This window comes from Indicator indicator, chromosome 19, assembly GCF_027791375.1.
Source record: "Indicator indicator isolate 239-I01 chromosome 19, UM_Iind_1.1, whole genome shotgun sequence".
Lineage (NCBI taxonomy): Eukaryota > Metazoa > Chordata > Aves > Piciformes > Indicatoridae > Indicator > Indicator indicator.
In genome coordinates this window covers 11,251,290-11,273,756 of record NC_072028.1, presented here as the reverse complement: position 1 = coordinate 11,273,756, position 22,467 = coordinate 11,251,290, and the positions used below count along the sequence as shown (strand labels likewise).

General features: G+C 56.2%; 3 protein-coding genes across 4 annotated transcripts; all 3 read left to right on the top strand.

The window, feature by feature from the left end:
- The first annotated feature begins 158 nt into the window (after positions 1 to 158).
- On the top strand, positions 159 to 3,837 carry DHODH (dihydroorotate dehydrogenase (quinone)). The gene is given in 9 exon segments (XM_054389504.1): positions 159 to 434; positions 785 to 984; positions 1,107 to 1,189; positions 2,089 to 2,276; positions 2,680 to 2,793; positions 3,138 to 3,291; positions 3,366 to 3,525; positions 3,655 to 3,752; positions 3,818 to 3,837. Coding segments are annotated over 9 exon segments (1,293 nt in total).
- On the top strand, positions 3,788 to 21,431 carry DHX38 (DEAH-box helicase 38). Of its 2 annotated transcripts, none has more exons than XM_054389766.1 (27): positions 3,788 to 3,857; positions 12,292 to 12,593; positions 12,873 to 13,060; positions 13,201 to 13,305; positions 13,640 to 13,805; positions 13,920 to 14,038; positions 14,155 to 14,231; positions 14,492 to 14,647; positions 15,303 to 15,464; positions 15,550 to 15,657; positions 16,025 to 16,137; positions 16,241 to 16,378; positions 16,625 to 16,811; positions 16,900 to 17,085; positions 17,529 to 17,669; positions 17,847 to 17,957; positions 18,033 to 18,149; positions 18,401 to 18,508; positions 18,614 to 18,726; positions 19,197 to 19,405; positions 19,485 to 19,639; positions 19,721 to 19,876; positions 19,951 to 20,085; positions 20,164 to 20,289; positions 20,648 to 20,743; positions 20,911 to 21,032; positions 21,175 to 21,431. In XM_054389766.1, exons 1-27 carry the CDS (start codon positions 3,837 to 3,839, stop codon positions 21,257 to 21,259), a joined length of 3,702 nt encoding a protein of 1,233 aa, XP_054245741.1. In that variant the 5' UTR covers positions 3,788 to 3,836; the 3' UTR covers positions 21,260 to 21,431. The 2 variants fall into 2 exon arrangements, with proteins under 2 accessions (XP_054245741.1, XP_054245740.1); XM_054389765.1 differs by lacking the exon at positions 3,788 to 3,857 and adding an exon at positions 6,027 to 6,047 and having other exon boundaries at positions 12,289 to 12,593.
- LOC128973453 (haptoglobin-like) lies at positions 9,732 to 11,688 on the top strand. Its single transcript, XM_054389767.1, has 5 exons — positions 9,732 to 9,771; positions 10,114 to 10,175; positions 10,323 to 10,424; positions 10,601 to 10,675; positions 10,897 to 11,688. The coding sequence occupies exons 1-5, from the start codon at positions 9,767 to 9,769 to the stop codon at positions 11,658 to 11,660; spliced, it is 1,008 nt and encodes a 335-aa protein (XP_054245742.1). The 5' UTR covers positions 9,732 to 9,766; the 3' UTR covers positions 11,661 to 11,688.
- Positions 21,432 to 22,467: the final 1,036 nt, after the last annotated feature.

Below are 22,467 nucleotides of genomic sequence, written 5' to 3'. Positions count from 1 at the left end.
GGTGTCTCGGGGTGACGGGGACGGCCGGGCTGGTGCCAGCTTCTGCTAGAGCAGGCAGTACCGGGGCGGGACGCGGGATAAGGGCTGTACCGGGGCGGGAGCAGGTACGGGATGGGTGTGTGGAGTGCGTACCGGGATGAGATGGGTGTGGGGCCGGGATGGATTTGGATGGGGTACTAGTATGTAATGGGGAGTGGGGTGCTTGTGCGGGCGCTGCTGACGACCTCTCACAGGGACGACTGAGGGCGCTGGCGGCGGCGCTAGGCGGCTGTGGGTTGCTGCTGGGCTCGGCGCTGGCTGCGGGCGACGAGCGACTCTACACGGCGATGATGCCCGCGCTCCGCGTCCTCCCCCCAGAGGTGGCCCACCGCCTGGCCCTGCGCGCCGCTGCTCTAGGGCTGCTGCCGACCGCCCGTCCCGACGGCCCCGCTCTGGTGCGGCTCTGCGGCGGTTAGGGACCGGTGTGTGGGGCGGTCAGGGACCAGGGCAGGAGTGGCCGGAGGGGGCGGCGGGGTGAACAGGGTTCGCGTTACAGCGTGACTTGTTGCAGTCCATGCGAGCCATGGGTTTAGGGGGGGGCTCCTGGGCCAGGCCAGGGCGCAGGAGGCAGCGCTGGCGGGAGCTGTGCGTCCCCAGGGCAGGCATTCGGTGAGGACACACTGCAGGGCAGAGGGGGTGGAACGAGGGGGCTGGGGCGAGACCCTCCTGGTAGCGGCTCCTGGTGGTGGGCTCCGGCCTTTCTGGCTTTCGCCTGACGATGTGTAATCCAGCCGCTGCCCCGCAGGAGGTGCAAGTCCTCGGGCAGCGGTTCCGCAACCCAGTAGGCCTGGCGGCTGGCTTCGACAAGCACGGAGAGGCTGTGGACGGACTGTACAAGATGGGCTTCGGTTTTGTGGAAGTGGGGACTGTCACACCCAAACCCCAGGAAGGGAACCCGAGACCCAGGGTCTTCCGGCTAGTGGAGGACAAGGCAGTCATTAACAGGTGGGATCTGAAGGTGGCTCCCCTGTGGTGGTGCACAAGCTGCCTGCCTCTGGTTTATCCTGTGTTCTTCTTGGGATTGGTGGATGCTAACCCAGCCCTGAACCTTGTCTGTTCTGGCGCAGATATGGATTCAACAGCCACGGCCATGCTGCAGTGGAGTGTAGGCTGCGGGCCCGCCAGGAGACACAGTCCAGGCTCACTGGTGGTGAGACAAACTTACAAGCCTTTGCTCTTGGGGTCTGCAGAGTGGGTTTAGGGGTTTCCCAGGTAGCTATAGGCCAGGAAAGGTATGTAATGGTAGTGTCCTGGCATGGAAGGGCCCTGGCCAGAGTGAGGTACAGCTGGAGAGCAAAAACCCACTTGGGGCGGTAGCCTCATCCCCTTGGGACTGTGACCAGGCACCTTTCTCCTTGCACATCTTCTCAGTTATAGATCCTCCTGCTTGGGGCACGATGTGTCTGCTGAGACTAGGCAAAGCCAAGAGGGCCCCAGCTGGATGGTTTCCAAGGACAGCCTCCTCCAGGTGGCTAGGCTGGAGGCTGCAGTGCTGGGAGATGCTGACCAGGGCAGCTATGTGGATGGTTCTGTGGCAGCAGGCCAGTCCCAGGCTCACCTCTGTGAAACACATGGGCTGCATCTTCCCAGAACAGGCTTCGGAGAGACCTCATAATAGCAGTCTTTCACTACCTGAAAGGAACCTACAAGAAGGCTGGAGAGAGACTGTTTACAAAGGCCTGTAGTGATATGATATGGGGCAATGGTTTTAAGTTGAGAAGAGCAGATTTAGATTGGATGTTAGGAACAAGTTCTTTACCATGAGGATGGTGGAACACTGGAAGAGTTTGCCCAGGAAGGTAGTTGAGGCCCCATCCCTGGAGATATTCAAGGTCAGGCTTGACCAGGCTCTGAGCAACCTGATTTAGTAGAGGATGTCCCTGCTCACTGCAGGGGGGTTGTACTGGGTGACCTTTGGAAGTCGTTTCCAACCCAGACCATTCTATGATCTCAGTTTTAGCTGGTCCTGTGGTCTCCCTTGTCAGGCACCCTGGCCTCTTGGGTAGTAGTTGGTCTTGCTGCCCTGGTTCAGCCATGTCTATTTTTCAGCGGGGATGCCCCTTGGAATCAACCTGGGCAAGAACAAGACCTCCACTGATGCTGCAGCTGACTTTGTGTCTGGTGTCCGGATGCTGGGCCCTTTGGCTGACTATCTGGTTGTAAACGTGTCCAGCCCAAACACCCCAGGGTTGAGGGACCTGCAGGGCAAGGTTGAGCTGCAGGAACTGCTGACCAAGGTGGGTGTCTATCACAGCTATCCTGGACCACAGCTGCAGCACCGCATGCCCACGGTGGCTTCCTGGAGTGGTAGGCAGAGCCACCAAGATGTCCCCTGACCAGCTGCTATCACAGGGAGTCACCGGGGCACTATATTCCAACAAAGGACACTTGAGCAGGGAGGCACTGACCAGTGCAAGGGGTTAGCAAGTCACCCAACCCATGGCATTAGGAGTCACTGTGGTCCTCTGTGGGTCCTCTGGCCCAGGACCTATGCCATCGGTGCCCATTCCATTGGCATTGCCTTTCAGGGAGAGCAAGGCCTGCACGGTGCTGCCTGTTGCAGTGGGTGCATGTCTTCCCAGTCTGGGGCAGGAGGTTTTCCCCATGTGCTTCTCTGTGACCCTGCATGTGCCACTGCAGGTGCTGGCAGAGAGGGACGCACTGCCCTGCAAGCACAAGCCAGCTGTGCTGGTGAAGATTGCCCCTGACCTCAGTGTGCTGGACAAGCAGGACATTGCTAGTGTTGTCTGCGAGGTGAGGAGGTGGGAAGGGCAGGCTGGCAAGGAGCTATGCTGGTAAGTCTCACCTGGCTATGCTCACCTGGCATAGCGCAAGGCAGGACCACAGCGCTCCTGACAAGTCACTTCTCTGAAGGGATAGGTGGACCTACAGCTGTTGACATAGTGTCTTGGATAGGTCTGACTCTGCAAGGACCTGTGTGTGCACACAGACCTTGGGGACAGTCCAACCAGTGAGGGGCAGCTGCTCTGTCCCCAGGCATGTTGTTGAGGCATTGGAGTTCCTGGCATGGCAGCCTGGAGATGAGATAGGGTGGCCTGCTGGTGTCAGCTGTGTCCTCATGCTGCTGCTCCCCTCAGCTAGGTGTGGATGGGCTGATCATCAGCAACACCACTGTGAGCCGGCCCAGCAGCCTCCAGAGCAGGCAGCGCACGGAGGCTGGAGGCCTTAGTGGAAAGCCCCTGCGGGAGCTCTCTACCCAGACCATCAGGGAGATGTATGCCCTCACCCAAGGTAGGGGCAGAGCAGGTCTTGGGGCCATGTGCTGGTTGTCACCCATGCTGTCTTGACCCTGTGGCTGCCTGCAGGCCGGGTGCCCATCATCGGGGTGGGTGGAGTGAGCAGTGGGCGTGATGCCCTGGAGAAGATTCGTGCTGGAGCCTCTCTTGTGCAGATGTACACAGCACTTGTGTACCATGGGCCACTGGTGGTCGGGACAGTGAAGCGGGAACTGGAGGAACTGCTGAGGTGAGTGAGGGGCGTGGCACCTCCACAGGGAGCCCTGGACCCAGGATGGATCTGGGAGCTGCGTGCTCATGCACGAGCAATGGTGCTGCAGTGCCAGGCCAGCAGTGCCATCACACTGTCCCTGGTTAGGGAGCAGGGGTTCAGGAACGTTATGGAGGCGGTTGGAGCAGATCACCGGTGCTGACATGCTGACAAACCAACGTCTAGCTGGGAGAAACTGCGGCCAAGCAAGGGCAAGACTGACACTTCCAGTGCTGGTCAGGCTGGGACTGAGCTGAGGTCCTGCTCCAAGCCTGTGAGAAGGGTCAGTGATGGGTGAAGCTGGGGACGCAGTGGTGGGGTGCAGCAGGGGTGGTGGCCTCCACACTGGTCCTGCTGTGCAGGGCCTTAATTTGGCTTTCTTGTGATTGGGCTCCCCAGCAGACACCAGTGCTGGGTCGGGCTCTGCTGGGTGGTGGGGAGGGCTCCTTTTGGGGGCAGCAGTCCTGTGCCCTGGCTCCTGCTGCAGCGCTTTCTGGAGAGAGCACACCTTCCCTGCTGTTACTGCCCAAAGCTGCGGGACAAGCAGTGTCTTGGCCGTGCCTGCTGCCAGGGATCCTGCAGCCTGTGCTGCCAGCTCTGGCTGATGCTTAGTTCTGCGCTGCAGGCCCTGCAGCAGGCTGTGCACTCCCTGCCCTCCCTTCTCCACACATGATCCTGTAACAACCCGCAGGCCCTGGGTCCTGCCTGAGTGTCAATAAACTTTTAGCTTACCGTGTCCTCTGTGCTGGTCCAGGGACACCCCTTAGGCTGGAGGGACACAGCTCTCCTTAGCTGTGCAGTATCAGCTCAGTCAGTGCATTTTTTCTGGTGGTAGAAGCTGCAGGGTAGCTGGGCTTGGGGATGGATCCACACAAAGCTCATCAGAGCTCCCTTCACAGAGACCTTTTCCTGAAGCTGGGCCTTTGAGAGGTGCTGGGCACCATTTATTCGCTTTGCTGCTGGTACATAGATATTAGGAGGCAGCTGTGCCCTGTCGCTTGTTACAGAAAGGCCCTATTCATTCATGCTTTTGGAGGATGGTTTGTCTTTGGGGCCTCTGCCGTTGATTGCAGTTTTGCTCCAGACTTTATGGACATCTTGGGCTTTTCTTATGCAACACAGCTTGACCTGGAGATGTTGCTCCGTCTTCAGCCTCTCACAATCTACCCTGCAGAGCAGGACTGTGCCAGCACTTCAGCAGGCTTGTTTACAGGAGGAGCAGGACTGCTGAGACAGCTCTCAGTGGCCCTCAGCTCACATCAGGGCTGTCATGTGCCTCTTCCCTAGTTTCTGCAGCCCCCTGCACCAGCTTCTTTGGTTCCTAGAGACTCCTTTGGTGTGGTGACTACTGCTGCTCTAACAGGGAATTGATCTGGCCTGGTCAAGATTTTGATGTGATTTTCCTGGGGAGGGTCTGCTCTCGCAGTCTGGAGGTGGCTGTCTTGTCTGTGGGAGCGTGTGTTTGGGTTTCACCTTGTCCCACAGCACTGGTCTGTGCTCTGTGCCATGGCAGTCCTGGCAGCTTTGGCCTCAAGCATGGCCCTCTTCTGCCATAGCCTGCTGTCTGGGCTGTGGTCCATGTCCCATGGGCAGGCTGGGGCAGCTTCCACCACTCCTGCAGGCTGTGCCTCTGTCTGAGCAAACTGAGGCTGACGAGTTGGCACGGAGGCAAAATTGTGTTGCTTTTTCCCTCTGCCAGGGCATGGCAGTCTCCTGTTGAGGGACAAACCTGCTGCTCTGAGACAGTGCTATGTCACCCTGTTGTCATCAAGTGCTACAGTATCTTTGCAAGTGCTGGTGTGTTCATGAATTTGAGCTCTCAAGCCCTGATGTGCCCTGTGCTGGGCTCCAGACTGTATTTCAAGTGTGGTTGCATGAATATGGGTGGTGCTGGGCCAGAGATCAAGAAGAAGAAGAATCAAGAAGGTTGGAAGAGACCTCAAGGATCATCGAGTCCAACCTGTCACCCTACACCTCATGCCTATCTAAACCATGGCACCAAGTGCCATGTCTAATCCCCTCTTGAACACCTCCAGGGATGGTGACTCCACCACCTCCCTGGGCAGCACATTCCAATGGCCAACCACTCTCTCTGTGAAGAACTTTCTCCTCACCTCCAGCCTAAACCTCCCCTGGCGCAGCTTGAGACTGTGTCCTCTTGTTCTGGTGCTGGTTGCCTGGGAGAAGAGACCAACCCCCTCCTGGCTACAACCTCCCTTCAGGTAGTTGTAGACAGCAATGAGGTCACCCCTGAGCCTTCTCTTCCCCAGGCTAAACAGTCCCAGCTCCCTCAGCCTCTCCTCATAGGGCTTGTGCTCAAGGCCTCTCCCCAGCCTCGTTGCCCTTCTCTGGACATGCTCCAGCAATTCAACATCTTTCCTAAACTGAGGGGCCCAGAACTGGACACAGTACTCAAGGTGTGGCCTAACCAGTGCTGTGTACAGGGGTACAATGACCTCCCTGCTCCTGCTGGCCACACTATGCCTGATGCAGGCCAGGATGCCATTGGCTCTCTTGGCCACCTGGGCACACTGCTGGCTCATGTTCAGGCGGCTGTCAACCAGTACCCCCAGGTCCCTTTCCACCTGGCTGCTCTCCAGCCACTCTGACCCCAGCCTGTAGCTCTGCATGGGGTTGTTGTGGCCAAAGTGCAGCACCCGGCACTTGGATTTGTTGAATGCCATCCTGTTGGACTCTGCCCATCTGTCCAGCCTGTCAAGGTCCCTCTGCAGAGCCCTTCTACCTTCTAACAGATCAACATCTGCTCCCAGCTCGGTGTCATCTGCAAATTTACTGATGATGGACTCAATCCCCTCATCCAGATCATCAATAAAGATATTGAACAGGATGGGGCCCAGCACTGATCCCTGGGGGACACCACTAGTGACAGGCTGCCAGCTGGATGTGGCACCATTCACCACCACTCTCTGGGCTCGGCCCTCCAGCCAGTTCCTAACCCAGTGCAGAGTGCTGCTGTCCAAGCCACAGGCTGACAGCTTGGCCAGGAGTTTGCTGTGGGGGACAGTGTCAAAGGCCTTGCTGAAGTCCAGGTAGACTACATCCACAGCCTTTCCCACGTCCACCAGGCTGGTCACCTGATCATAGAAGGAGATCAGGTTGGTGAGGCAGGACCTGCCCTTCCTAAATCCATGTTGGCTGGGCCTGATTCCTTGGCTATCCTTCAGGTATGCAGTGATTGCCCCCAAGACAATCTGCTCCATGATTTTCCCTGGCACTGAGGTCAGGCTGACAGGCCTGGAGTTCCCAGGTTCTTCTGTCCGTCCCTTCTTGTGGATGGGTGTCACATTGGCCAGTTTCCAGTCTTCTGGGACCTCTCCAGTGAGCCAGGACTGGTGGAAAATGATGGAGAGAGGCTTGGCCAGCTCATCTGCCAGCTCTTTCAGCACCCTAGGATGAATCCCATCAGGTCCCATGGACTTGTGAATATCCAAGTGACTCAACAAGTCTCGAACTAATTCCACATGGATTTCAGGAGTACAACACTGCTCCTTGACCCCATCAACCAGCTCAGGAGGCCAGTTATCCTGAAGTCCTCCTGCCTTACTGTTGAAAATGGAGGCAAAGAAGGTATTTAGAATCTCAGCCTTCTCCTCATCCTTAGTTACAATGTTACCCTCCACGTCCAATAAAGAGTGGAGGCTCCTCTTGCCCCTCTTTTTAGCATTAATATATTTATAAAAATGCTTTTTGTTATCCTTCACGGAAGCAGCCAGTTTAATTTCTAACTGTGCTTTTGCCTCTCTAATTTTTCTTCTACATGATCTAGCAACATCCTTAAACATATCACTAGTTGCCTCCCCCCCTTTCCAAAGGCGATAAACCCTCTTTTTTTCCCTTAAATCCTTCAGGAGCTGTTTGCTCATCCAGGCCGGTCGTCTTCCCCGCCGGCTCGTCTTACGGCATGTGGGAACTGCCAGTTCCTGTGCCTTTAGGAGCTCCTGTTTGAAGTAGGTCCAACCATCCTGGACCCCTTTCTTCTTAAGGGCTGTTACCCAGGGAACTTTCCGAATAAGTTGCCTGAACAACCTGAAGTTTGCCCTCCGAAAGTCCAAAGTGAGGGTTCTGTTACTGCTCCTCCCTATTTCCCTGCATATTGAAAACTCCACTATCTCATGGTCGCTGCACCCTAGACAGCCTCCAACCATCACATCTCCCACCAGCCCTTCTCTATTTGAGAACAGCAGATCAAGCAGAGCCTTACCCCTGGTAGTTTCACCTAAGAGCTGCATCAGGAAGTTGTCATCCATGCACTCTAGGAACCTTCTGGACTGTCTCCTCTCTGCTGAATTAAGTTCCCAGCAGATGTCTGGTAGGTTAAAGTCCCCCACAAGGACAAGGTCTGATGATCTTGAGACAGCTTCCAGCTGCTGATAGAATATCTCATCGGCCTCCTCATCCTGGTTGGGTGGTCTATAACAACTCCAACCAGGATGTCAGTTTTGTGTGGCCTCCCTCTGATTTTAACCCATAAGCATTCAATCCTTTCATCTGCAACCTCGAGTTCTGAGGCATCAAAAGATTCCCTAATATACAGGGCCACCCCTCCTCCTCTTCTCCCTTGCCTGTCTCTCCTAAAGAGCTTATAACCCCCCAGTGCGGTACTCCAATTGTGAGAATCGTCCCACCACGTTTCTGTGATGGCAACTACATCATAGTTCTCCTGGTGAACCAAGAGTTCCAGTTCCTCTTGTTTGTTGCCCATACTGCGTGCATTGGTGTACATGCACTTCAGCTGGGCTGCTGATTTCACCAGTTTGTGTGGTCCTCCCTCCTTTCCAGGGAGACTGGTTTCCACACCCACCCCCTTCAGACCTAGTTTAAAGCCCTCCCAATGAGTCCTGCCAACCCCAGTGCCAGCACCCTCTTACCCTTTCTAGATAAATTCAACCCAACTTGGTCCAGCAGGTCGGGTGCAGTAAGAGTTGCCCCGTGATCAAAGAAGCCAAAATTCCGCTGCTGGCACCATCTCCTAAGCCAACTGTTGATGGTGTGGGTTTTCCTGTTCCTCTCAGTGTACACCACAGCTGCTGAGGGAACTGAGCAGAACACCACTTGAGCCCTGCACTGTTTAGGGGTATGGGCACCCCATGAGATGGGAAGCCTGCTCAGGAGGGGTTGGCCCTCTTCTGATGTGCCTGGGACCAGTCACATAGATCTCTCCTGGGCCTGAGGGACTGCAGTGTCTGAGTGGCAAGGAGCACTGGCAAGACCCCAGCAGGCCAGGCTTTGATGGCTCAGTGCTGGAGCTGGCCCCGTACACTCCTGACAGTTTTGGGGTGGCCTCACTGCAACACTGGCACCTTGGGGTAGTTAAGAGGGTGGATGCCTCTCTCCTCTCCTGCTGCTCCTTGGTTGTGCTTCTGCTGGAAGGAGACTCCACTGGTTGGAGCAGGCTCATGTGCTGTAGCTGGTGCCCTTGCTGCTGACCACCCACGTCCAGCTGGGCACTGGCCAGCGATTGCTGCTGCAAGTTCCCGTAAGGCTGGGCTGGCCCTTGCCTTTGCTGACAAACAACATGTGCCCAAGGGACCAGGAGCTGCCAGGGTTGGGGGCTGGAGCTCACTGGGTGGAAAGAGGTGGGGACCCTGGCTTGGCCACATTCCCTTGGGGCCTTCAGTGAGCTGGCATGGGACATGCAGCCCTCAGCCAGCCAGGCTAGCACTGGTTGGGACACTGATGGTGCTGAGCTCCATGGTGCCCCACCTTTGCAGGGTGTGTCCAAGCTCTGGGCAGAGCTAGGCATGGGATGGAACTTGGCTCCTCTACCCCAGCTTCCACTGCCAGCACTGGGGTGGCTGCTGGATGCCCACTTGGGGATGACTCTAGGTGGTGGCACAAGGCAGGGGGAAGGGGCTGGCTCTGCTTTCAGTAAATCTCAGCAGGTGTCGCAATGCCAGGGCACCAGCGTCAGCAGCCAGATCCCTCCCTGTATGTTTGTAGCTGCAAAATCCGGGAAACTCTTGGCAGAAAGCTTCCCAGAGGGACTGGCAGGCTTCCCAGGAGCTGCTGCCAGGCTGGCTGTGAGCCAGGTGGGGCTTTTTGTGCTCCTGCTGCTGGGAAAGGTGCTGGCTGCTTACAGCAGGGTCAGGAGGTCTGGAGGACATGGGGCAGGGGGGTGGCAATATAAGGCATGAGGAAGGAGCCCTGGCCAGCATCGACCTGCAAAAGGACGCTACTGTAAGGAGAGGAAACTGCGAGCATGGGGTGAGTGATGCTGATGCACCCTGCGTGTGCTTGGTCCTGCGTCTGTCCTGCATGTCTGGCTGGTGACCTGGCCCTGCTGTGGGCTGCAGCAGGACCCATGGTGGACCTGGAAGCACTCCAGGTCCCAGGGCTGCAGCCTTGTCCTCCATGGCAACAGGGTCCAGTCAAGTTCTCCAGGCTGTGTCTAAGGGGCAGCCCTAGAGGTGTGAGGTTGGTGTTCTGCCCTTCTGGGGAGGGAGACCGCCGGGCTGGGTATGAGATGGGGCAGTGTTCCAAGTGGAACCCACAGGCAGGAGCAGCGGGTGGGAGACCACTGCTGAGCGTGTTCTCTCTTCCCTACAGACCTGTAGTGCTGCTGATTACTGGCCTAGCCTGGACTGTGCTGGAGACTGCAACTGCCACCGGTACTTCCAGGGCAAGGGTGGAAGCACTGGAGCCTGGCAAGAAACAGGCATGGGGCAGGGAAGGCAGGACTGGGGAGGGACCTGCTGGAAGTGGGGTGGTATCTTGGGCTGAGTACTCTGGGCCAGCTGAGCATCATCTGCTTGCAGAATGGAGTTGTGCAAAGCCTGTGGAGATTGAACATGGCTATGTGGAGCACCTGATCAAGTACCACTGCAACCCATACTACAAGCTGAGCAACTCTGGTGATGGTGAGGCATGTCATGGGCACAGCACCCATGCTTGTCCTGGCTCCAGGGGATGCTTCGGGCTGCCCTATGCTGGGTAGTGCAGCCCCCACCATCCTCCTGAGAGGCACGAGTGGCTGCATACCCCTGTGTCTGCCTGGCTGCAGGGCAGACATGTGGACTCTGATTTCCCTCCACAGGCACATACAAGTGTGATGAGAATAATGAGTGGGTGAGCCCTGAGGCTGTCAAGGAGATGCCTGTCTGTGAGCCTGGTGAGAGCAGGGCGGCAGGGGCTGGGGCTTTGAGGGGCAGTGCGGGTGGGAAAGCATGAGGGGCAGGGCACATGGGAAGCTGTGAGCAGCCCTTTGGTTGTTGGGACTGCTTGCAAGCCCCCTGTCTTCAGTACTGCTCCCTGGAGCTGCTGCAGGCCAGGAGGTACCCAGCACCTGCTGGCCCTGGAGAACTCATCAGGGTCCTGCTCTGCTTTGTGCAGTGTGTGGGAAGCCCAAGAACCCCCCCACGCAGATGCAGCGGATCATTGGGGGCCTGCTGGCTCGAAAGGGCAGCTTCCCTTGGCAGGGCCGGCTGATCACCCACCACAACCTCACCACGGGGGCCACACTCATTAGTGACCAGTGGCTGCTGACCACGGGTAGGAACGTTTACCTGAACCACAGAGAGGATGCCAAGCCAGAGGAGATTGCTCCGACACTGAAGCTTTTCCTGGGCACCCAGGAACAGCCTGCCTTGGACATTGAGCGTGTGGTGCTGCACCCCAGCTACCCAGAAAGTGTGGATCTGGCCCTGTTGAAACTCAAGCAGAAGGTGCTCCTTGGAGAGGAGGTGATGCCCATCTGCCTGGCCAAGAAGGACTATGTGCGCCCAGGGCGGGTGGGTTATGTTTCAGGCTGGGGCCGTGGTGCCACCTTTGCTTTTCCCAAGATGCTGAAATATGTGATGCTGCCGGTAGCAGAGGGGGAGAAGTGCCGTCAGTACTATGAGGCACGGAATGGGTCCTACTGGGTCCAGCCCATCCTCAGCAATGACACCTTCTGTGTGGGCATGAGTGAGCTGCGGGAGGACACGTGCTATGGGGATGCGGGTGGTGCCTTTGCCGTGCAGGACTCCGATGATGACACCTGGTATGCAGCTGGCATCCTCAGCTACGACAAAACCTGCACGACCTCCAAATACAGCGTGTACGTGGATGTACAGCGTGTCCTGTCCTGGGTCAAGGAGACAATGGCATCTGGCTGAGGCAGGGCCGTTAAGAAATAAAACTGCTCCACACCTGGCTGGAGGCTCTATCTGTGCACAGCACTGTGGGAACCGCACGGTCGGGATGGGGGTGGTGAGTGGGTGCCAGCCTCTCGGGGAGGCGGTGTATGCCTGTGCGGTCCGTGTGGGTCCCAGCAGGGCGTTATTGGGGGATGTCTAGCAGACCTTGTCTGCAGGGGCGGCTAGGGCTGTTGTGTGCCCCCCTCCCCTGTCTCTGGAGACGGCCGTGGCTTCTCGCCCCTGTTTGTGGGTGCCCTGCTGCTCCCCCCGCCCCTCTCTTCCGGCACCGCCCTCCACGGCCGGAATTTGTGCAGCAGGCACGTGATACCGCGGCTTCCTCACGCCGGAAGTCCGCCGACGGACGGGCAGCAGGTCTTCTCTGGCGAGCTTGGACTCTATGGTGTGAGTGGCTAGAGCGGCCTCTCGCGGGGCATTGTGGGGCGGCCATGGCGGCGTTCTGCGAGGCGGCGTATCGTCGCTGAGGCAACTGCAAGCGGGTGTGGGGCTGCGGGAGTGCGGCGGGGGCGGCGGGATCGGGGCAGCCTGTCTGCCCGCTGACGGTCGAGTAGGGCTGGCGGCGATGGCGGCGGCGGCGGCGGCAAGCGAGGAGTCGCTGCACCGGCTGGCTGGGACGAGCCCGGAGGCCGAGGCCGGTGGTCTGGTGCTGCGGAACCGGAGCGCCGCCGCCGAGCAGCACATTTTCAAGGCGCCGGCGCCACGGGCTTCTTTGCTGGGCTTGGACGTGTTGGCTGCCCAAAAGCGGCGGGAACGCGAGGAGGAAGCGGCCGGTGGGAAGCGGTCCCGGGTCTCTTCATACAAGGATTGGGAGGAGGGCCGTGACGAGGTGGGCAGCTCTGAAGAAGACGACGAGGAGGAGACTGCCCGGAGCGGCAGGAGCACTCGCAAGGACAGGTGGGATCTGCTGGGATTTCTGAGAAGGTGGGGGCACGTGGCGCGATCCCAGCCGGGGAAATGGGCAGAGCGGGGATTGTGAGCACAGTCGGTGTGAGTGGTGCTGAGAAGGGTACATGTGTGAGGGCAACAGCAGGGTTAGTGAGCTCTTAGGACTTTTAAGCTCAAGCTTCTGCTGTAGTTGAGGGTAGAATGAGAGTTGGATGCGACAAGCCAGCCGCTGGCCCAGCTGTTCCTCAGTGCTTTAGAGCTTGCTTTCTTTCTGCTCCGTCTTTCCAGGCATTACCGTTCTGTCCATGTGGAAACACCCTCCTACACAGGGGGTGTCAGTGAGGAGTTTTGGGAACGCAGTAGACAGCGGGAAAGGGAACGTCGGGAACATGGTGTCTTTGCTTCCTCCAAGGAGGAGAAGGACCGAAAGAAGGAACGTAGCAGGGATCGGGACCATGACCGTAAACGGGACCGTGGTAACTGCTCAGAGACCCTTGTGACTTTTCTTACTTTGGGTTTGCGCTTGTCCCTCAGTCTGTTTGTAGACATTTGCTGTGTTTGTTGCTTGGGAAGCTCGTTTGTGCACTGGGCACTTGATTTTACTTCCTTTTTGCAGAGGAGAGGGACAGAAGTCGTCACAGCAGCAGATCAGAGAGAGATGGCTCATCGGAACGGAGCAGCAGGAGGGGTGAGCCAGAGAGCCCCAGACATCGTCCCAAAGGTAGGAGTGCGACCTGATAGAGTTCTGGTGTAAGACCTAACGGGATCGTGCTTAGGACAGGTATAGAAGTCCTACCTTGACTGGGGTCTGGGAGCAATCAGCCAGCTCTGCATATGTGCCAGTCTGTCTGGTGCCTGTGTAGTAGAGTCTGGTTTGGATTTGTGTGACAGGAATGTGGTCCTTTGACAGTTTTTCTTGAAATTGCTGGGTCAGCCCCTTCTCTTAGAGGAAAGGCAAAGGAGTGCCCTCTCTCTGCACTCCTGCTGGAAGCTGTAAGGTGGTTCCAGGTGCCTGGAGTCACTGTCTGAACATCAAATGCTATCTTCTCTGCCAGATGCAGCCACACCATCTCGCTCCAGCTGGGAGGAAGATGATAGTGGCTGCAGCAGCGTGCGCCGCTCACAGTGGGAATCTCCTTCACCCTTGCCCTCCTATCGAGACTCGGAGCGCAGTCACCGATCATCATCTCTCCGGGACACGGACCGGAGAGACCGTGAAAGGTATAGGTGCCAGGGGCTTTGGCTGTGAGTTACTGAGCTGCAGAAAGGGGAGGGTGTGTCTACAAGTAGTGTCTGGCTGTGGGCACCATTTCTTCCCTCATGCTGTGTTCTCAGGTCTGTGAGGAGCAAGTACTCTGATAAGACGCCATTGCCCACTCCCTCGTATAAGTACAATGAGTGGGCTGATGACCGGAGACACCTGGGGTCCACGCCACGGCTATCCAGAGGGAGAGGTGAGAAGCCTGGGCTGGGCTGTGGTAAAATCCCTGTTTCCTGTGCAGTATGAGGTTGGGCTCTGTGGGATTTCTTGTGGAGCTGGTGCCTGAACTGACTGGCTCACCCCGTCCAGGACGGCAAGGAGACGGAGAGGAAGGCATTGCCTTTGAGACAGAGGAAGAGCGGCAGCAGTGGGAGGATGACCAGCGGGTGAGAGCCTGAAGGCGACCGAGTAGCGAAGTGGGCAACAGGCTTGGGGCTGCTGGGCTGAGCTGGCCAGACTGTGGAGGGGCAGGGGACAGTGGGAGCAGTGGGGCAGTTGGGTGGCCAGAGGGCTCCTCTTAGCAGCTGGACCAGGCGTAGTGGGAAGGCCTGGCCCGGGGAGCATCTCACCAGTCATGAGCTCTGGGGGCTGCCCAGCCTGGGCTGCAGGGATAGCAGAGCTCAGGGCTGCACCTCTCCCCTCTCAGCAAGCTGACCGGGACTGGTACATGATGGATGAGGGCTATGACGAGTTTCACAACCCCCTGGCCTACTCCTCTGAGGAGTACGTGAAGAAGCGGGAGCAGCACCTGCACAAGCAGAGACAGAAGCGTATCTCAGCACAGCGGCGGCAGATCAATGAGGTAGGAGCGAGAGTTGGGCTCAGCTTCTCTGAACATATGAGTTTTGTTCCCCTTCCAGAGATCAGCTTGCTGGCAGTGAAGGCCAAGCTCTTGCTTGGGTGGGGAAGGGCAATCTGTGTCCTGGCCTGGACTTCAGAGAGCAACTGTTAAGTTCCCTGGAAAGCGCAGCGCCACATCTCCTGCCTGGGGTGGAATCCAGTCAGGATGACTGTGGAGCGCCGCAATGTCCAGGACAGAAGAAACGTAGATGGCTGCACTCCTATTCTTCTGGGCTGTGAGCTGCGTTGCTCATAGTGCTGTTTGTTGTTGGCCTAGTGGATGCTGGGGGCTGCTGCCCTCAGCACATGAGTGGGATTATGTCCAGGCTTCCTGGCGTGTTCTGAGTGCGGCAGGGGCTTGGTGGAAAGTGTGTCCTGCGTTTCCTTGGAGATAGTCCTGTTGACTGTGCGCTTCATATGCCCAGGCTGTTTCCCATACCCTGCTGCTTTCAATCACACTTTATTCCCTTACGTTCATGCTTCTGAGTCTGGAATCATCAGTTTCATCCTATTGTCAGTGCAGGGCTCAGACCTGAGCTTGATCACACCTGATCTGGTGTGATCTCCAGCTTCCCATGGAGTTTTCTGGGCTTTCTATGATGCATTATTTCCTGCAGGATAATGAGCGCTGGGAGACGAATCGCATGCTGACCAGTGGTGTGGTCCATCGGATTGAGGTGGACGAAGATTTTGAGGAAGATAACTCTGCTAAAGTGCATCTCTTGGTTCACAACCTTGTGCCCCCTTTCCTAGATGGAAGGATTGTCTTCACCAAGCAGGTAGAGTCTGTGGATGAAGGCATTGATGACACAGAGCCCCACACTTGTGAGTTCTCTGTAGTGAAGCAATTCCTCTTTCCTCTAGCCAGAGCCAGTCATCCCTGTCAAAGATGCCACCTCAGATTTGGCCATCATAGCCCGCAAAGGTAGCCAGTTGGTGCGCAAGCACAGGGAGCAGAAGGAGCGTAAGAGGGTATGCATTGGTTCACTGCTGTGCTCTACAGGGGGTGGGTGGTGCCTCACAGTTTTTGGGCTGTGTGGAATACAGCCCTTGGCAGATGTGACAGTAAGCAGCTGGTATTTTAAGACCTGGGATATGCTGGAAGCCCAGCTCATTGAGTTGTCTCATAAGCAGCTGCTGTGATGTGATTCACTATGTATCCAGAGCAGCGTCTAGAAGCTCTGCTCCAGCTCCCTTGGGAGATGGGACTTGGTTTAGGAATGGGGTGTGCATTCTGCACTGTAGCATTGAGTTGTTGTGGGCCTTAGGAGTTGAATTGGAGGAGAGTTATTTGTTAGTTCTTGCTACGGCAAAGTTAAACTGCTCTCTGCCCTTCCAGGCTCAGCATAAGCACTGGGAGCTGGCAGGCACAAAACTGGGAGACATTATGGGGATCAAGAAAGAAGAGGAGAAGGATGAGATGGTGACTGAAGATGGCAAAGTGGATTACAAGTAGGAGCTTGCTTTGAATTAATCATGCTCAGCTGGTGATGGGGACTGTAGGCATAGCAAAGTGTGTGGAGAGGCAACTTCAGGACTTCTGGTGTTTCCTTAGGACTGAGCAGAAGTTTGCTGAACACATGAAAGAAAAAAGTGAAGCCAGCAGTGAGTTTGCCAAGAAGAAATCAATTCTGGAGCAGAGACAGTATCTACCCATCTTTGCTGTGCAGCAGGAGCTGCTCTCCATCCTCAGGTATGGCTGCCAGGAAGCTGGTCCTAGAGTGGATATCCCCAGCCTACCTCCCAGCAACCCATATGAGAAATCTTCCTACACAAGCAGCACATTGAAGCTGTGCCCCCAGGAAACAGGCCACTGCTTTGTGTGCTCAGTGGTAGCTCTTCTGCCTGAGGAGGATGATGCTTGTTTGGCCAGCTAGGGCTGTGAATGCAAAAGCCCTTCTTTGTGATGCATGAAGAAACACTTTTTCCCTTTCTTCAGAGACAACAGCATTGTGATTGTGGTGGGGGAGACAGGGAGTGGGAAGACAACCCAGCTGACGCAGTACCTCCATGAGGATGGCTACACAGACTATGGCATGATTGGCTGCACCCAGCCCCGCAGAGTGGCAGCCATGTCGGTGGCCAAGCGTGTCAGTGAGGAGATGGGGGTGCGGCTGGGTGAGGAGGTGAGTCTGGCAGAGCTGAGGGGTGCAGCTGGAGGGCAGTGAGTGCCTGGGACTGTTGGCAGACTTGCTGGTGTCTCGGCTCTCCCAGGTGGGCTACGCCATCCGCTTTGAGGACTGCACGTCTGAGAGCACAGTGATCAAATACATGACCGATGGGATCCTCCTGCGGGAGTCACTGCGAGAGGCTGACCTGGACAACTACAGTGCCATCATCATGGACGAGGCACACGAGCGCTCTCTCAACACCGATGTGCTCTTTGGCCTGCTTCGGGAGGTGTGTGAGAGCCTGAGCCTGGGGACAGCAGCATGGGGCACATGAGCTGGTCGTAAAGCAGAGTATTTGGAGGAACAGCCCTTCTCTACCAGGTCTGAGAGAGGGAAGCAGAGCTGCCACACCTGTTTCTGCACTCGCTGCTCCAACATCTTGGTCCCTTGTTCTGAGGGGTTAAATCTCCCCTAGTGCCCAAGTGCTGCTAAGGCCTTGCTGGCAGAAGCTCTAGGTATAAAGATCTTTGCTGGATTAAGGCTTCCTGGAGCGAGGTAGATGAGTTTTACCTGCACAGAACACAGTGCATTCTGTTCCCTGATGCTGATGGCCTCTACCTCTAAGAGTACAGTGGAAGCTCTGTCTTGTGCTCCTGTCTCAGTGCTAATGGAAGCAGCCTGCAGCCACGACCAAATGCCCCCTCGTTATTGTTCCTTTAATCTCGTTTCTAGGTGGTGGCACGACGTTCAGATCTCAAACTCGTCGTGACCTCGGCCACCATGGATGCAGATAAATTTGCATCCTTCTTTGGGAACGTTCCTATTTTCCACATTCCTGGGCGCACTTTCCCTGTGGATATCCTTTTCAGCAAGGTATCATCGATGTTGCGGAGAGAAGTTCTGTTGTGACAGGAGGGGGTTGTGACTTGGGTGTGCTGTATGCTCTGGTGGACAAAGGACAGAGGAGGAGTAGCCATGTATGTGCAGTCTTGCACACAGGACAGGGCAAGTGAGATTGTTGGTGTCTGTAACATGGGTTGTGCCTTTCAGACCCCACAAGAGGATTATGTGGAGGCTGCAGTGAAGCAAGCCCTGCAGGTCCATTTGTCTGGTGCTCCTGGAGACATCCTTGTCTTCATGCCTGGCCAGGAGGACATAGAGGTGAGCTAGGAGGGCAGGCACTGCGCTACCCCCTTGACATTTTAATCTTATATTTACACCCCTCTTTGTATCTAGGTGACCTCAGAGCAAATTGTGGAGCACCTTGAGGAGCTGGAGAAGGCACCTGCTCTTGCTGTCCTGCCTATCTATTCTCAGCTACCCTCAGACTTGCAGGCCAAGATCTTCCAGAAGGTGCTGATGTGTGCTCTGTGATAGGAGTGGGGCAGGGAAGCTGGTACAGGGAAGTCTCTTGAGCATGAGTGGTGCAGATGTGCCTTTTGTTCTCTTGGCTTTTTGGAGGCCAAGAGAAAGCATGTTTATGTTCCTCACCTTCCCAAGAGTCCCCGCTGCCCTTCTGGGTTCTGTCTTACTGCTCTGCACTCTTCCTTGGTGGTACAGAGGCCCATGCCCATGGGTTTGACTGATGTGTGGTGTGCTTGCAGGCTCCGGATGGGGTCAGGAAGTGCATTGTTGCCACTAACATTGCAGAGACCTCACTTACAGTGGATGGCATCATGTTTGTGATTGATTCTGGCTACTGCAAGCTGAAGGTAAGCCAAGACTTGCTGGTGCTGATCTCTGGGGTTGGGTTGAGGGAGTTCTGTGGCAGTAACCTAGAACCTCTTACTTCATTCTTCTTTTCTTGTGCCCTGCAGGTTTTCAACCCCCGTATAGGCATGGATGCGCTGCAGATCTACCCCATCAGTCAAGCCAATGCCAACCAGAGGGCTGGCCGAGCTGGCCGAACAGGCCCAGGCCACTGCTTCAGGTAGGTACATCACTGCTGTTCCTCTTCCTGTTGTATCTGCAGCTCTGATCAGGTTGTACATATTTTTCTTCTCACTGAGCTGTTGTTATCTTGAACTTCTGGGGGCATGAGGGCAGTACACAGGCCTTGAGGCCTTCTCTTTTGGACCCCATGCCTCTGCAGAAGGCAGGACCTGTTCCGGTTTCTTTCCTTGTCCATGCTCACTTGTGTCTGTTTCGCCCTTAGTGCTGTGAGGATAACAGCCAGGCCAAAGGCAGATTTCTGCAGGCTTTGCTGTGAGAGTGGTCTGTGCCCAGGGAGGTGCTGCAGTCCAAGCACCTTATGTGCTGGCAAGGCCACTCTTTGGCCAGGGTGGAGGTTTCTCCTGAGATCCTGCTGGCAGGCCTGGCCAAGAGTGGAGTCGCGGTCCTATGCCTTGCGTGGCTGGGTTGGGGAATGAGAGGAGCATGCTCTTGGCATCTGTTCCCCAGGCTCTACACCCAGAGTGCCTACAAGAATGAGCTGCTGACAACCACGGTGCCCGAGATCCAGCGCACCAACCTTGCAAATGTTGTGCTTTTGCTCAAGTCTTTGGGTGTGCAAGACTTGCTGCAGTTCCACTTCATGGATCCACCCCCTGAGGACAACATGCTGAACTCCATGTACCAGCTGTGGATCCTGGGTGCCCTGGATAACACAGGTACTGGCTGCTGGGGCAAGCTGTTAAGCCCACGGGCCTGGGACCTGCCTGGCTGCTGACCCCTTTGCTGTTCCTACAGGGGGCCTGACCTCAACAGGACGTCTCATGGTGGAGTTCCCACTGGATCCTGCACTCTCTAAAATGCTCATTGTCTCCTGCGACATGGGTTGCAGCTCTGAGATCTTGCTCATTGTCTCCATGTTGTCTGTGCCTGCCATCTTTTATCGGCCTAAGGTACCAGTTTGCTCTTTCAGCAGTCTGAAGCCTTCTCCTGCCCTCTGACTAACTTATGTTTGTTCTTCACTTGCCCTTCAGGGACGAGAGGAGGAGAGTGACCAAGTGCGGGAGAAATTTGCTGTTCCTGAGAGTGATCACCTGACTTACCTGAACGTTTACCTGCAGTGGAAGAACAACAACTATTCCACACTGTGGTGCAACCAGCACTTCATCCATGCCAAGGCCATGCGGAAGGTGAGGTTGTGGCAAGGAGGCTGGGGAGGGAGCCTCACATGGGAGAGGGATCTAACTGTCACACACCTTGGCAGGTGCGGGAGGTGCGTGCCCAGCTGAAGGACATCATGGTGCAGCAGCGGATGAGCCTGGCATCCTGTGGCACTGACTGGGATGTCGTCAGGAAGTGCATCTGTGCTGCCTATTTCCATCAAGCTGCAAAGCTGAAGGTGAGAGGTTTCTGTGCTAGGTGGGGGCTGAGAGACCCACTCTGGGAACTGGTGGACCAACCACACTTCTCTTTGCAGGGCATTGGGGAGTATGTGAACATCCGCACAGGCATGCCCTGCCACCTGCACCCTACAAGCTCGCTGTTTGGCATGGGCTACACACCAGACTACATCGTGTATCATGAGCTGGTCATGACCACCAAGGTGAGCTTGATCTGAGGGCTAGCAAGAAGAGGAATGTTCTGAGAGAGATGGGAAGGCTTTGCTGTGGTGCCAGGATCTATCAGAAGGGCAGTTGTCAGTCTTTCTCATCTATACCAACTCTTATTTGTCCATTTCCCAGTGTTTTTCCCTGGCTTATGTGGGACATGTTTGAATCTCTTTGCAGTCTCACCCAGTCCAGCCCATAGCAGCTTCCAAAGAATTGTTCAGAAGGGATGTAGTTCCTGCCTGAGAAGTATCACCAAGTGGGGAAGGGAGGGAGCTGCCATGGCTCTTTAAGTGGTGCCCAGGCCCTGAGAGTGCTATCCTGCTACCCTGATCTTTCCTTCTGTCCCTGCAGGAGTATATGCAGTGTGTCACTGCTGTGGATGGAGAGTGGCTGGCAGAGCTGGGTCCCATGTTCTACAGTATCAAACATGCTGGCAAGTCACGGCAGGTGAGTCTCCTATCCAGGATGAGCTGGCAGACAGCACGCTCACTGCATACCCATTTTCGTGCAGTCTGTGTATTTTGGCATGGAGGGAACAGGCCTGTGGGCTTGCAGAGAGTGCGGCTGCTGGCCAGCCCTCTGCCTGTCCCTCACCTGCTGCTGCCTTGCTCTAGGAGAACCGCCGCCGTGCCAAGGAGGAGGTATCAGCCATGGAGGAGGAGATGGCTTTGGCTGAGGAGCAGCTCCGTGCCCGCCGGGAGGAGCAGGAGCGACGGAACCCACTGGGCAGTGCAAGGTGGGTGCTGACCCTGCCTGGCCAGGGCTTGCCTGCTTAATGACAGCAGTGAGCTGTGTGGAGGACCCCAGCTTCCCCATGGGTGTTCTGGTACGGGGAAAGGTTGTGCTGTCCACTAACCACCCTTATCCCCTCCTGGCAGATCTACTAAAATCTACACCCCAGGGCGGAAGGAGCAGGGGGAGCCACTGACGCCACGACGCACCCCAGCCCGCTTTGGCCTCTGAGAAGGCAGTGCCCATGGCTTTGAGGCTTAAAGACTTCCAGGAGCAGCTGAGCCTTAGGAGAGCACCCGGCTCCTCTGATCAGTGTATTCTGTGAGGATCTCCACAGCTTGTGGCCCAGGAAGGCTTTGGCATTTGGCACTGATTTTGCTAGAGAACACAAAGAATTTATTTGTTTAAAGGTTGTCAGTCTAATCCTTGCTTGGTTTTGTGCTGCTCCTTGTTCTGGAGGCAAGTCCTGAGTGGAGGCAGCCCTGCAGGGTCATGTTGAGTTGTTGCTTTGTGGAGCCTGAGATGAGGTACAGAATTACACTGACAGAGGGCAAAGACAGCCTGTCCCTGTCCTATACTGCTACAAAGGCAGGTCTACGACCCATGCCCTGGGCAGGTGCCCAGTGGTTCCTGTGCACAAAAGACCATAGGCCCAGGCCCTGTCTCAGGCCCAGACCTGTTTCTGGCTCAGCTGTGCTAGGAACTCATCTCACCTCCAGTTGCTTGTCCTGCTTCTGTGTTCTGCCTGTGAGATACCTGCTTTCCTCCTGCATCCTGCTCAGTGTGTCTTGAAGATGCCTGGAGGAAAGGCAGGGGAGATGAGGTGATGCAGTGGTGCAGAGACAATCCTCATCTGCTGTCCTGGCAGGACCTTGAGCAATCCAGCAGTTGTTCTTCTGTCCCACACACCTCTGCTGGCAGCAGTAGCTGCTGTGTGCAGAGAGCTGAGCCCTGCTCCCTGTGTTCACCAGGTACTTCTTGCCTGTCAGCTCTGTTCTCTGCTTGATTTGCTGCTGAATCTCCTGCCCTTGTTTCTCATTTGGCTGCTTGAAAGTAGCAGGAGCTGAGGGAGTTGGTGTGAGGAGAAGACAGCCACCTGCTCCTCTGCTCTGGTATGACTTCCCACTCACATTTGCTCCTTCACGTGCTGGCTGATGTTGAGCAGCACGAGCTCCCTTTCCTTGCACATCCTGCTGTTGTCAGAGCATGCCAGAGTGCAGCACACTTCTCCCGAGTGTGTTCTGGGAGCAGTGCCCAGAATCACAACCTGGTGACCTCATTCACTGGAGAGCACCTCCTGGTGCTGGTGCATCTGGCAAGCCCCATCCTGCCCCACTGGTATACCCTGCACCAGAGTACGTGGTGAGCCTTGCAGCATCCTCATGCCATGGCTCAGTGTCGCCAGCCTCACACTGCCCTTGCACCCCCTTCTCTCTGTG